The sequence below is a fragment of the Schistocerca serialis genome, chromosome 1, assembly GCF_023864345.2.
Source record: "Schistocerca serialis cubense isolate TAMUIC-IGC-003099 chromosome 1, iqSchSeri2.2, whole genome shotgun sequence".
Lineage (NCBI taxonomy): Eukaryota > Metazoa > Arthropoda > Insecta > Orthoptera > Acrididae > Schistocerca > Schistocerca serialis.
In genome coordinates this window covers 911226381-911239092 of record NC_064638.1, presented here as the reverse complement: position 1 = coordinate 911239092, position 12712 = coordinate 911226381, and the positions used below count along the sequence as shown (strand labels likewise).

The 12712-nt window shown below is 38.5% G+C and overlaps 1 protein-coding gene across 1 annotated transcript in view; it reads left to right on the top strand.

Moving 5' to 3' along the window:
• The window catches only part of LOC126412088 (uncharacterized), a 144403-nt gene extending 136219 nt beyond the window's left edge, over positions 1-8184 (top strand). The window contains exons 13-15 of the mRNA XM_050081508.1: positions 5677-5963; positions 7025-7194; positions 7290-8184. Coding sequence (XP_049937465.1) covers positions 5677-5963; positions 7025-7194; positions 7290-7556 — 724 coding nt within the window. The 3' untranslated portion in view covers positions 7557-8184. The remainder of the gene's footprint in view (positions 1-5676; positions 5964-7024; positions 7195-7289) is intronic.
• Positions 8185-12712: the final 4528 nt, after the last annotated feature.

Below are 12712 nucleotides of genomic sequence, written 5' to 3'. Positions count from 1 at the left end.
GTATTAACAGCTGGCTCTGGTCATCCTCGATCCCTGCTGTCCTCATCATACATTTGCAAAAAGCAAATGACACTTCTGGTTAGTCTGTGTGCATGGGAAGCAGGTGGAGTTTGACAGATGCTAGGTGGTTGCTGTAGTGGTCATTTTGTGTTGGTCCCACTGAGTTGTCGCGGTGCAATAGTTGCATGACGTTGCTCAACTGTGGTGGCCTAATGAGGTATGGTCACTGTTTGTTGTACCTGTCGGCATGGTATGGCGTGATATTGCAGTTTGATCTGCAATCCGGTGTGTGGCATGACTGGCCGGGCGGTGACATCATCCGAGTGTCGCAGCATGGCTGATATCTCTATGCTGTCACCAATGTGACATAGAGAGGCATCAGTAAACTATGGAGAAATATATTTCTGTTGGATATCACAGTTTTCTGGTGGTGTTTGTCCATGTGTCCACTGTGCCAACTGTTCTGTTAGTCGCATCACGGTTGCTGTGGTGGTGTCAGTGTAATGAAACGTAGCACACAGCATGAGTGGTGTAGCAAGTAAGTCCATGTTAACAGCATCGCACCCCTCGGTCTTAATGCGCATCGCATTAGGTGGGGTGAAGTCATTGTTGGTTAGAGGCCATCGCAATGTTGGAGGTCCATGTGGTGTGCCCATAGGATAGGTGGCATGTCGTGTAATCATCATAGACTGTATAAATTTGTGGTAGGTCATCATCCCACATGCTTTGGGGTTCACTGTAGGTGTGGCAGTGATGTTTGGCTCGAACTTGACAACCTTCATTGTCAGTGCAGGTGTTGTAGCAGTCAGGTTGTAATTCTGATATCCATCTTGTGGTCTTAGTGCTGTTGATGCAACTTTTGTGGCATCGTGGTAGCTGTTGATGTGTGGTTATGGTAAAATGGTCATGTCGTGCATCCATACCAGCAGGCATCAGTGTATCCCAATGCAAACTGGGGAATGGGGTGTGATGCGGCCAGCAGGACCATGACGTCGCGCCCGAGGTGTACCATGGTACGTGGAGCAGCTGCCATGACATCACCTTCATGACGTGAGAACAAAAGCGGTTTGCAGATATGACATTCTGTTCAAAACCACTGTTAACTGGCATTATCTATCCCTGAGACCACCAAATACACTGACCTGCATGTTTGTTTATTGTCACTGATCATTCGACATTTGTTATGTCACTGTGGTTGGTGTCTGTAATTAGCCTGCCAATGCCTGACATCTCAATAACTGTAGAGTCACTCTGTTGATAGGGAGACTTGCAAGTAGCATTAGTACTAGCGAAATGTGTGTCAATTGGAATATTGTACTTGAGAATGGTGGGGGCGCCAGGGTAGCGCCATTGTTTATTACCACTGATCGTCGTCGTCCCTTCGTTATGTAGTTTGACGAGGTCAGTGTCCACATAAGCACTCGTAGCACTATTTTCAGTGTTTGTTAAAGACACTGTGGGTGATAGAAGTTCAATATCATAGTTCTTTTTGTGGCGGCATTCGTAGGGACAAACAATTCGCTGTAGAAACGGCTTACGAAGTCACCGCCACACTTTTAATAGTGGGCCGATCGGTCCGCTGGAACAGTGAACAGAAAGATGAAAACCCAAACACTCTGATTAAATAAAAGTCGGTACTTATCTTTATTAATGAAGATACAGCAACACGGTTGTGAACTCTGTGTCTACAGAGATCTGTCTAGTTCGAGTCGGAGCGGCTAGGTCAGCGTCAGCTGACGACAAACAACTGACAGGACAAACAACTGACAACTGACGACAAACAACTGCGATGAACACACAACTGACTAGCAAGTACACAATTCGGTGGCGAGTATACAACTGAGCGGCGAATACAGAACTGTCCTAGCGCTCGCGACTCCAGCGCTTAAGAACCCAGAAGCCAGCGGTGGCGCGCGCAGACTTGCGGCGATTTGCTGTCTCGCTGGCGCTGCTTATGCGGACGGCGTCCGGACTTTGATGCTGCCAACCTTTTGGCAGCGGGCTCGGGTGGCATTACTGGCTAGGATATAACAGTTCTTATGTCTGTGCTGATGTGACAATGGTTGTATTGTTGTGTGGGTATTAAACACAGAAGTATTGCAATTTCCATCTTATAGGGGTGAAAAGTCTTTAGATAAACACTCGTAACACTTGCTGTCATTGACTGTATTTGGCTGACCGCCAGTGTGTGTAGGGTTCATGTCAATAAGGTGCTGGATTCTTGTGAGGTGGAGCAATGTGTCACACGAGAATGTTGTGGCATGGTTGTCAAAAAGCTCAGGGTCACTAATGTAGGATTTGGGTAATGAACACAGTGTTCATGATGTGTAATAACTCTCAATGTTACCCATTCACATGCACGATATTTATTGATACACATTATATGGACAGGTGCAACTTAAGCACTTGGCCTCTCAGAACACACTGCCCCAGGTCCAGACATACTGTTTTTACAGTGATATTCTTGCGGATGGAAGTCCATAGAGCTTGTGTCCCCACAACTGTTTTTCAGATAATAATTATACTACCCCTCATAATTTTAAATTTTTTGTCAGAAGAGCAATGCAAGGTGGGGCAGGTGTGGTATGAAGGAAGGAAAGAGGAGGGAGTATTAGAATACTTCTGCTTGAATGTTTAAATTATGACATTATATTTATTTGTAAGTGTTGTGTTCTTTTTAGTGCTAAGTCAGAATGAATGTGTGTTCATTTTTTTCAGCAATAAACCAGTATTGACATACCTCATAGTATCATGGTGTTTCTGAGCATTATGCACAATTGTCAAGCTGGTCCAAACCTGGCTGGTGCTTGCTTTGTCCCAAAACTATCACTGTTATATTTTGTTGCTAAGGTGTCAAAACTACAATAATTTAAAATGACAGAAAACTTAGTTTGTTGAAAGTTCCATATTATGAGTTTCTACATACATTTTGCCACCTTCTAGATTTCAGTACTGTAGTATTCATCTTTGCTTACGTATGTAGCAGGCATGGTGCCTGAGCACTTTCAGGATAGAATGTGGAAGGACTGGATGAGTGGGAGGTTGAACATCATTCACAATGGACTACCAGTCTGAACAACATTTATTAATAATAGAAGCCAACTTTAAAACAAATGCAGACAAAAGGCAGCATAGTAATTTTCTTTAAGATTACAGGAAGAGACAATTAAACTTCAAACTGAATGGTGAATATTTAAATACCAAAATGCAAATTTCTTGTTTAAGTTTGATCAGTTAAATTTTAAACTGAACAGAGATTAGGTTTAAATCAACCATGAAATATGAAATTGGAAAACTACAGCACAATTAAAATTTATATACAATCGGCCAGGCTTCAGCAGAACAAGAAGCACTTTAAACACCCTGAATTAAACAATGAACACCATAACACATTAACGAAGCAAAACAGCTTTCTCAAAATCAGGTACTAAAGCTTCCAATCAACTATGGAGCTGAAGTGTGTAAGCAAGACTGGCCCTGAAGTCACTGGCGACCAGCACGCCTCACAATAGTCTGGCGAGGATGTCGAAATTAGCTGCTTCTAAAACACACAAAGTGCAAATTTTAAAACAAAGATCAGATACATAAAACCATACTGCAACAAAATGCTGACCTCAGTGACCCACAAGCTAAGCCAAGCAATTTATTTTTCTCTTGACATTTCAGAAAGAAAAGCCAGTATTTATACTAAATACAATGTCCATACTTCAATCAACACTCTCACTCTTGAGCAAGAATTCAACCACCATGAGAGTACCCAAAACATATGACAGAAAGTGCTGTTGCTGGTCCATGAGCAACAGAAAGCTCCCCCTGTATGAGGCAAACAAAAGGTTATTTATAAGCAGTAAACAGCTCCTGCATGAGTGCTAAGAAGGAAACAATTAAATTTCAGTGCTATATGTGAAGTCATGTTGTGCTGGTACTGCGAACGGCTGAAAGCAAGGGGAAACTACAGCCATAATTTTTCCCAAGGACATGCAGCTTTACTGTATGATTAAATGATGATGACGTCCTCTTGAGTAAAATATTCCGGAGGTAATATAGTCCCCCATTCGGATCTCCGGGCGGGGACTACTCAAGAGGACGTCGTTATCAGGAGAAAGAAAACTGGCATTCTACGGATCGGAGCGTGGAATGTCAGATCCCTTAATCGGGCAGGTAGGTTAGAAAATTTAAAAAGGGAAATGGATAGGTTAAAGTTAGATATAGTGGGAATTAGTGAAGTTCGGTGGCAGGAGGAACAAGACTTTTGGTCAGGTGATTACAGGGTTATAAATACAAAATCAAATAGGGGTAATGCAGGAGTAGGTTCAATAATGAATAAAAAAATAAGAGTGCGGGTTAGCTACTACAAACAGCATAGTGAACGCATTATTGTGGCCAAGATAGACACAAAGCCCATGCCTACTACAGTAGTACAAGTTTATATGCCAACTAGCTCTGCAGATGATGAAGAAATTGATGAGATGTATGACGAGATAAAAGAAATTATTCAGGTAGTGAAGGGAGACGAAAATTTAATAGTCATGGGTGACTGGAATTCGACAGTAGGAAAAGGGAGAGAAGGAAACATAGTAGGTGGATATGGATTGGGGGGAAGAAATGAAAGAGGAAGCCGCCTTGTAGAATTTTGCACAGAGCATAACTTAATCATAGCTAACACTTGGTTCAAGAATCGTGAAAGAAGGTTGTATACCTGGAAGAATCCTGGGGATACTGAAAGGTATCAGATAGATTACATAATGGTAAGACAGAGATTTAGGAACCAGGTTTTAAATTGTAAGACATTTCCAGGGGCAGATGTGGATTCTGACTACAATCTATTGGTTATGAACTGTAGATTGAAACTGAAGAAACTGAAAAAAGGCGGGAATTTAAGGACATCGCACACATCCATGCCCAAGGCAGGATTCGAACCTGTAGCGGTCACGCGGTTCCAGACTGAAATGCCTAGAACCGTTCGGCCACAGTGACCAGCAACTATCATCCCTGTAGCTGGAAGGCAACAGCAAAATGTGCCCTTGGCCTGCAATGATCCACCTGCTGCCACCTTTTGTCTACTGACTCCATATAGTCGCATTGTTCTGGTCATGTAACTCATTATTTTTCAACTTCTGCCAAGAAAAGCCCCATGTATCTGGTGGTCCAGCTCAGTGACAAATTCAGGACTCCCTGGAGCAGCCTAAACGACTCAGGCCACATATCAGAGGCCGGACACACCTGACCACTTGCTTACCACACTACTTCCTTCCTGCTCACTGGCTCAGCTCCAAGAGAGTGAGTGTGCAGATGCCACTACCAGAGACTCAGTACTATACCTGCGACCCCTCTGGCCGAAAATCAGTCCACTCGCAAGCCAGAGGCAACCTATTGATTCATGGCAATCTACATAGTAATGTTCACCTGTACATGGCAGTGAACATGAGAACTGTATCACCAGAATATTGGTAGTGCAGTGGCACAGCTAGACTAAAACAAAATTGTGTTCATGGAAGTAATTATCCTGTCACAAACAGTACTGTGATTCCATGCCTTGTATAATGTTTTCTTTTCTGTGCTGCATTTCATTAATACATTCCTCATATTAAGGGAAAAAAATAAACTTATTGTCACATGTGGATATAGGTGTTTTGTATGCTTATTGTATAATAATAATGTTTTCTTGTCATGCAGTGCACTTGACGACTTCTGGGTTGCTCGACTTGGTGCTTTGAGAAGAGGAACAAGTTTTCCATCACCATATGAGCAGCAAATGCCAATAACCGATATAATATTGCATCCAAACTACATTGACAATGGCTTTATCAATGACATAACACTGCTGCGTATGCAGGGTCCTGTAGCATTCAGTGATTATGTGCGACCTATATGCTTGCCAAAGCCAGACTCAGTTCTCAAAGATGGCCGACTATGCACAGTCATAGGGTGGGGGCAATTGTTTGAAGATGGCCGAATATTCCGTAAGTATATCACAAACAAAATAAATGAAAAATATGTCTTTTCCTTCTTTTTATTTTTCCTCTTCTTCTACGTGAATAAATTTAGCGTCTGCTTTTGTGATCTCTGTTGAATGAAACTTTGCCCTCCACCTTCCCCCTCCCTCCCCCTCTCTCCCTACTCCCTCTGTGTGTTTGGGGTATGAGGGGAGGGGGGGGGACCACCATCAGTAGTTGTGGGTGAACACAAATCAGGAACTGTATATTCATTCATTCTAGCACAGATAGCTCAAACACTGCACAGCATACTGAAATGAAAAGTCAATAATGGTAATGGCAGTACTGCTCCACCCATTATTATTTTATAGATTGGGTTGGCAGTGACAGAGACACAGCAAACTTTGGGTCAAAAGTTTGTGATGTGTAGTGTTTCAGAACTACTGAACTCAAGAATAAGTTTGAAACAGGATCTGTACAGCTGTTTATGTATACATGCCATACTTGAATTGGCTCAGTTTTGTATATGTTGCCTACTTTACTTATGACCTGAAATCTCTGTATACTTGTCAATAAATATCTTCGTTATCATTTGGTAATGAGTGGTAATAATAAATCAATATTTTTTGTGTATTCAAATGATTAGAACTGTTTTATTTTCATAGATATTGTTTAATTTTTGAATACAAAGTGTGTTTTATGTCGGAGATGATGCAGACAAAAGAGATAAGATTGCTAACCCTTCTTTCCCTTAGCCATCACACTTTGTTTTATAACCCTTTTTGTACACAGACTCCCAGAAAGACTGCAGTGCTCAAAGGATAGTGTAATTATTGGAATTAGTATCAGAGTTGCTTAGACAGAGTGCAAAGGAATTTATCAGGGTTTTAACTTCTTGATCTAGTCAATAATGAGTGCATAGGAAAAATAGGTAGATACAAGATCAAGCTAGACTTCCTAGTCCTTATAGATAATGATGGAATACTTCAAATTACGGCAAGATTAAAAATGTGCTTCTCACATTTTTAAGTACACAGTTATATCTATGACTAGTCACATCCCAGAAAATTATTATTTTTTTGTTGCAGCTGATACACTGCAGGAGGTACAGCTTCCTATAATAACAACAGCAGAGTGCAGGAAAAGAACAGTGCTTCTCCCACTTTACAGAGTTACAGAAAACATGTTTTGCGCTGGATTTGATAGAGGTGGAAGAGATGCCTGCCTTGGTGATTCAGGTGGTCCTCTGATGTGTCAGGTACTGATTTCAAAAATTGAAAACAGTTGTCCATTAATAAATGGTAATTAATGTAAGGAATTATATTTCTATACTATCATTGTCTATCTATTTAGGAACCAGATGGTCGCTGGACATTGTATGGAGTAACAAGTAATGGCTATGGCTGTGCAAGAGCAAATCGTCCTGGAGTTTATACAAAGGTATCAAATTACATGCCATGGATAACACAATCCATGAACCAAAATGGACGATCTCTAAAGAAACCTGAACCTTTCTGCAGGGGACATAGGTGCCCCCTTGGGGAATGTTTGCCAAAAAGCAGAGTCTGTAACGGTTTCATGGAATGCAGTGATGGAAGTGATGAAAAAGGATGTTGGTGATGTGCTATAGTACTGTCTTCAGCATGAATCCCACAGAGTTTGCCAGATGTGATGCATAAGCAGTAGATTGAAGTAATGTGCTGACACCAGTGGTAGTTTCCGCCCACCAGAATTTTAAATCCTAAGATGGCCTAATCTGGTTGAAATGATAGGAACAATTAAAATGTGATCTAGGCTGTGTTTTGTTCATAAAAAAATAGAACTATTTATTTTTGTGACAAATGGCTGTATTTTAATCAGCTGTACAGCTCTGTTCAACAGAGCAGATTCCTAGTGAGATTATTTTTGTAAGATTATTGTTCTGTGCATAAACTGTAAATAATACTGTTAATACTATTGCATGACTCAGAAATCAACTGTGAACATTCTGAGAGCAAAAAAATTATTTTCTGTGAAAATGTTCTTTAAGATAATAGGACAGTCTAAACAGTTAAACTGTTGATACTGTACAAAAAGATTAATGCATATAATGTGATTTTATTGTATTATAAATTTTTGTAGCTTGCTTGTGTGAATCCTGTATATTCATTGTGGAGATTGTCCAGAACATTCAATAATATGGCGCAATTTGGTTCCTGTCATTTATTAGATAGTGTATCAATAAATAAGTGCTCTGTGGAACTGTGTATTTACTCAGGTGAATAAAATTACATATTTTACACTCTAAGTTTGTAGAAATGTTATGTCCAAGTACATTTTCAATATATTAAATATGTTTCAACTTTCATAGCCATTAACAGTCGTCCCAAAATAGAATATAATTTGTGATACTGGGCCAGTGAAGATACAGAAACTGTGTCTGTGATAATCAGAATGTTCATATTAGGAAGATGCATTTTTGTGACAATAGTTTAATTGCAACAAATTAACTTTTCAGTTATCAGATTTACCAGTGGGCGTGTAGTGTTTGTAGTCAGAACTGATTAAAAAGAGCTGTAATAACTACTTAGTTATAACATTTTACTTTTATTTATTTGATAGAAGCATGTATGTCTTTAACCAAATAGTCAGTTTCAGAAGTTCTATAAATTTCAATGGATCTTAAGTTAATACAGGGTTGCAAGACGTATACTTGGAGAGTCACATTAGTTTGAATTAAAAATACATCTTGGAGCCTTTACTATTTCAAATTTTGTGACATACTTAATTATTCCCTTGACTGATACGGGGTGTCCTAAATTACCAGATTAAGAAATTTCTGCATCTTGTTTGTTATTGCCCCCAAAAACATTTTACAAGGAAGACAAAGAACATTTCACATTCAATGATTTCAGCAGTCTATCAAAATTATTATTTAATTTTACTTTACCAAGGCTTACTGTGTTGCTTATCTTGGAAAAATACAGAGGGGAAGGGTACACTATAGTTTTTTTTTCTGAGACATAAGAAACCATAATTATATTAAATTATTTGGACGAACAAGAGGTTTCAACCAACATTTAAAATGATTCTCCTAAATATTCAGCAGTATTATCTCCAAAACATTGATGGTTTGTTTTAAACTAAATAAAGACAATATTTGTTTAGCTAGATGAGTCTTGTCAGATGTTTTTTGCCTTAGTTTAAACATGATGAACAAGTTTAGATGATGGAAGAATGTGTGTGTAGTTTTTATCTTGTCCTGAAAATGGTGCTTACTGTTACAAGCAGAACAGTAGCTTCACCAGCAGTTCAGCAAGAACACTTGTAGAACAATATCAACAAAGACAACCACTGATGATACCCTAATAAATAGTGGTGAAACATGTATGGAAAATACAAATATTACCCTATTATTCCGTTGCATGCAGATGGTTCTCATCTAAGAATACTTAATGTAGAGTTCAAATACTGTTTTGTTTACTCCTTACTTCACAATAACAAGTTGCAGTACATATGGTGAGTATACTCCAATAAATAGAATTACGGACAATAGTTGTGTTGGAGCAGAATAGAGACTTCATTTGCTGTCAGTAATATGACAGTTCTGTGTGTCTTGTGACTAAGATGTTATCAGAACTTGTTCTGGATGTAGGTGTGGTGGTTAGAAACAGAATGGGAAAATGTGCATAATCATTACATTTTATTCTGACCTATTTATGGGTATCCAGTGAAAAAGTGCCATGTTGGGAACTGAGGTGCATAATTTCACATGGCTTTTGACATACTCATACCTTTCCAATGGCAGCTTCCTTGTGCCTTTACCAAGCTAGCTTTCTGTATCCCATGGTTTGAAGATGGTTCTGTATGGTATGACTGTCCATTAGTTGTTGTCGAGCACTTAATTATTCAGTGGTTTGCTGTCCTAAGACCTGCCTTTCTGCTGTTACAGTCTGCAGTAGTCCATGATAACCATTTAATTGTATGTTGTTGCCCTTGTCAGCTTACACCGCCAAAGACAGTGGTGGGCATGCTAGTTAAGTATCTAAATCCTGAACTTTATGTAGATAAAGGTATGATTGCAGGGAAGCCACTGTTTGACACTCAGAGCACAAAAAACATTTGCCTGAAGTCAGTGGTGGTTTCTCCTGTAGAAAGTTTTCACAGATGAGTCCATACATAATACCACATTGATATATTGTATAGTGTAATTGTTGTAAAATGAATTTAATATCTGAACACACCATGATTCACAACTGGAAAGTATCCTATTCAATGAAACAGTAAGGAACTTACTCTTATTGTAGTGTAGCAACTAGTGTCACACATGTAATCATGAGAGCTTATGAATTCTTGTGGGGTAAGTTTGAGGGACAATGCTCCAATTATGGAGTGAGTGAAAATTTGTGATTCCTATGTTTGAGTAGGCAAGTAAAGTAGTAGTATCAAAATTCTTTCTTCAAATTGAACTGACATACCAAAAGAATTATGCCCTGCATTAACCTCTTAAATAAGGGAACATTTTTATTTATAACTTCAAACTCTGCAGTATCCCATTTTGACACTGAAAAGTATTTCATTTTTATGGAATGAACATCTGACAATAAACTAAGAGTTCTACAGATGGCCAGACATCTGAATCATTAGACACACAACAAACCTCCTTCAAGTTACAACTAAAATAACGTGGTAATAACAGATTCACAAACTTGCAAGATTTTGACATTTCTCTGCACAATACCTGTGACTATCACCAAATCTTAACACTCAGAAGGTTCAACACATTTTTAATAAGCATTTGATCAAAACTAGGCTGAGTGCGTTAGCAATTCTCTTCTTACAAAAGGAAATTACTCACATTTTGTAGTTAAATATTTTTACTGTGTTGTATCCTCCCATTATGTACACTTTGTACATTCAACTTCACGTAATTCACCTTTATTTTATTGTATTTCAGGCCAACCAAACTCTGCTTTTAAAATTATGTGTCTATAATGCAAAAATGTACATTTAATACACAATAATGTGCTAGTTCTCTTTTTATTGAGTCAAAAAGTGCTTTGTATGCAATGTTGTATCTGATATGGACTGTAGACTATTTAAAATGGCTACATAGCCAAAACCATGTAGTAGAGAACAATATAAGACAATGGTTTAATCCTAACGACCACCAATGCAGCAGATCAGTATTTTTCAAGATCTACTTGTGCGTAACCACTTGGGATTAAAATATAACATTCTTGTAACACACACATCTGGTTCTTTATTCATACAAAGTTTTAAGTGCTATTGAGTGGGATCCCAGGTCAATTCCATATTTCTATTTAACCTCATTCCTCACAAGCAGCTTCTAATCATATTCATACCTACAGAGTATCATCTGAGTTTTGTAACTGGATTTATGATTTATTATTAGGAAGATAACACTTTGTAGTAATTGGTGGGAAACCATTTAGTGAAAAAGCAAATTATGTCTAGGGTTCTCTAAGGAAGTGTTACAGACACTCTGCTGTTCTTAATATAGACAGGCAAATTAGATGACAGTCTCAGCAGTCCTCTTAGACTGTTTGGAGCTGATGCTGCCATCTATCATGTAGTAACATCAAACTAAATTACAAAATAATTTAGGCAAACAGTCTGACAAGATATCTTTCCTAAAAAATTATCCAAAGATCAATAAAAAAAAAGCCGTGGATAACTAAGGGAATTAAAAGCTCACATAAGAGGAAGAGGAAAATTTGTATAAAGGCCAGAGTAAATCAAGACCTGATATTACTTGGATACTACAACAAATAATACAGTAAAAATACTGTATGTATGCAAGTCCAGACAGAAATAAAAATGCATATAATAAGATTAAAATGCTGTGGGATATTGTCAGATGGGAGGCAGGGCAGCCAGTCAGTGCTGCAAGACATCGTAACAATTAAACTAAATGATGATGATGTGGCTGATAATTCACAAATTGCAAGTGATTTTAACAATCACATTCTAAATACAGCAGCAGAAATAGAATTAAATATTTCAGCTGGAGAAACAAGAGAATGCAAATATGTGATTCCAGTGCCCAAGTAGTTCATGGAACATTCCAAAGCTGCTTAATAGATATGTTAAAAACTCATTTTGTTCCAAAGAAATATCATAAAACAAGTATGGGTAAACTGTGGTTCACCAGAGAGTTGGAGAATTTAAAAAAATAAGTCTTGCTGTTGAAGCACCTTGGCAAAGTAAATAATTTTGAAGAAATTAAGGACCTAAAAATAACCACTAAGAAACAGTATAAGAAAGAGGAACAATTGGGTAAACAAAGACGCAACCATAATCTCATAAAAACAGCAAAAACCAGTGCAAGACAGCCTGGTCAGTAGTTAATACTGTTAAAGGTGAAATCAGAAATTTTGATATGACAATCGCAGTACCAGCAGGTACATTCAACAAATATTTTGTTAGTTGAGCTGCTGAAACCAAAAAGTTTATCAATAAACCCAATGTAAAATTTATAAATTAATCATAGTTTTCAGGACTAGCACTCCTGGAAGAAAGAGTACTGAGGATACATGGCTCAGGCACAGCCTTTATGTGATTTCCAGGAGAACTCCTGTGAGATTAGGCACTGAAGGTGTGTGTGTGTGTGTGTGTGTGTGTGTGTGTGTGTGTGTGTGTGTGTGTGGTGAAAGGCAAAGGTCCTGAGTTTGAATATAGGTCTGGCATACGCCAGAAAGTTTCATATCCATGCACACTCCAATACGAAGTGAAAATTTCACTCTAGAATTCAAACAATGTCAAAAGGGTAGAAA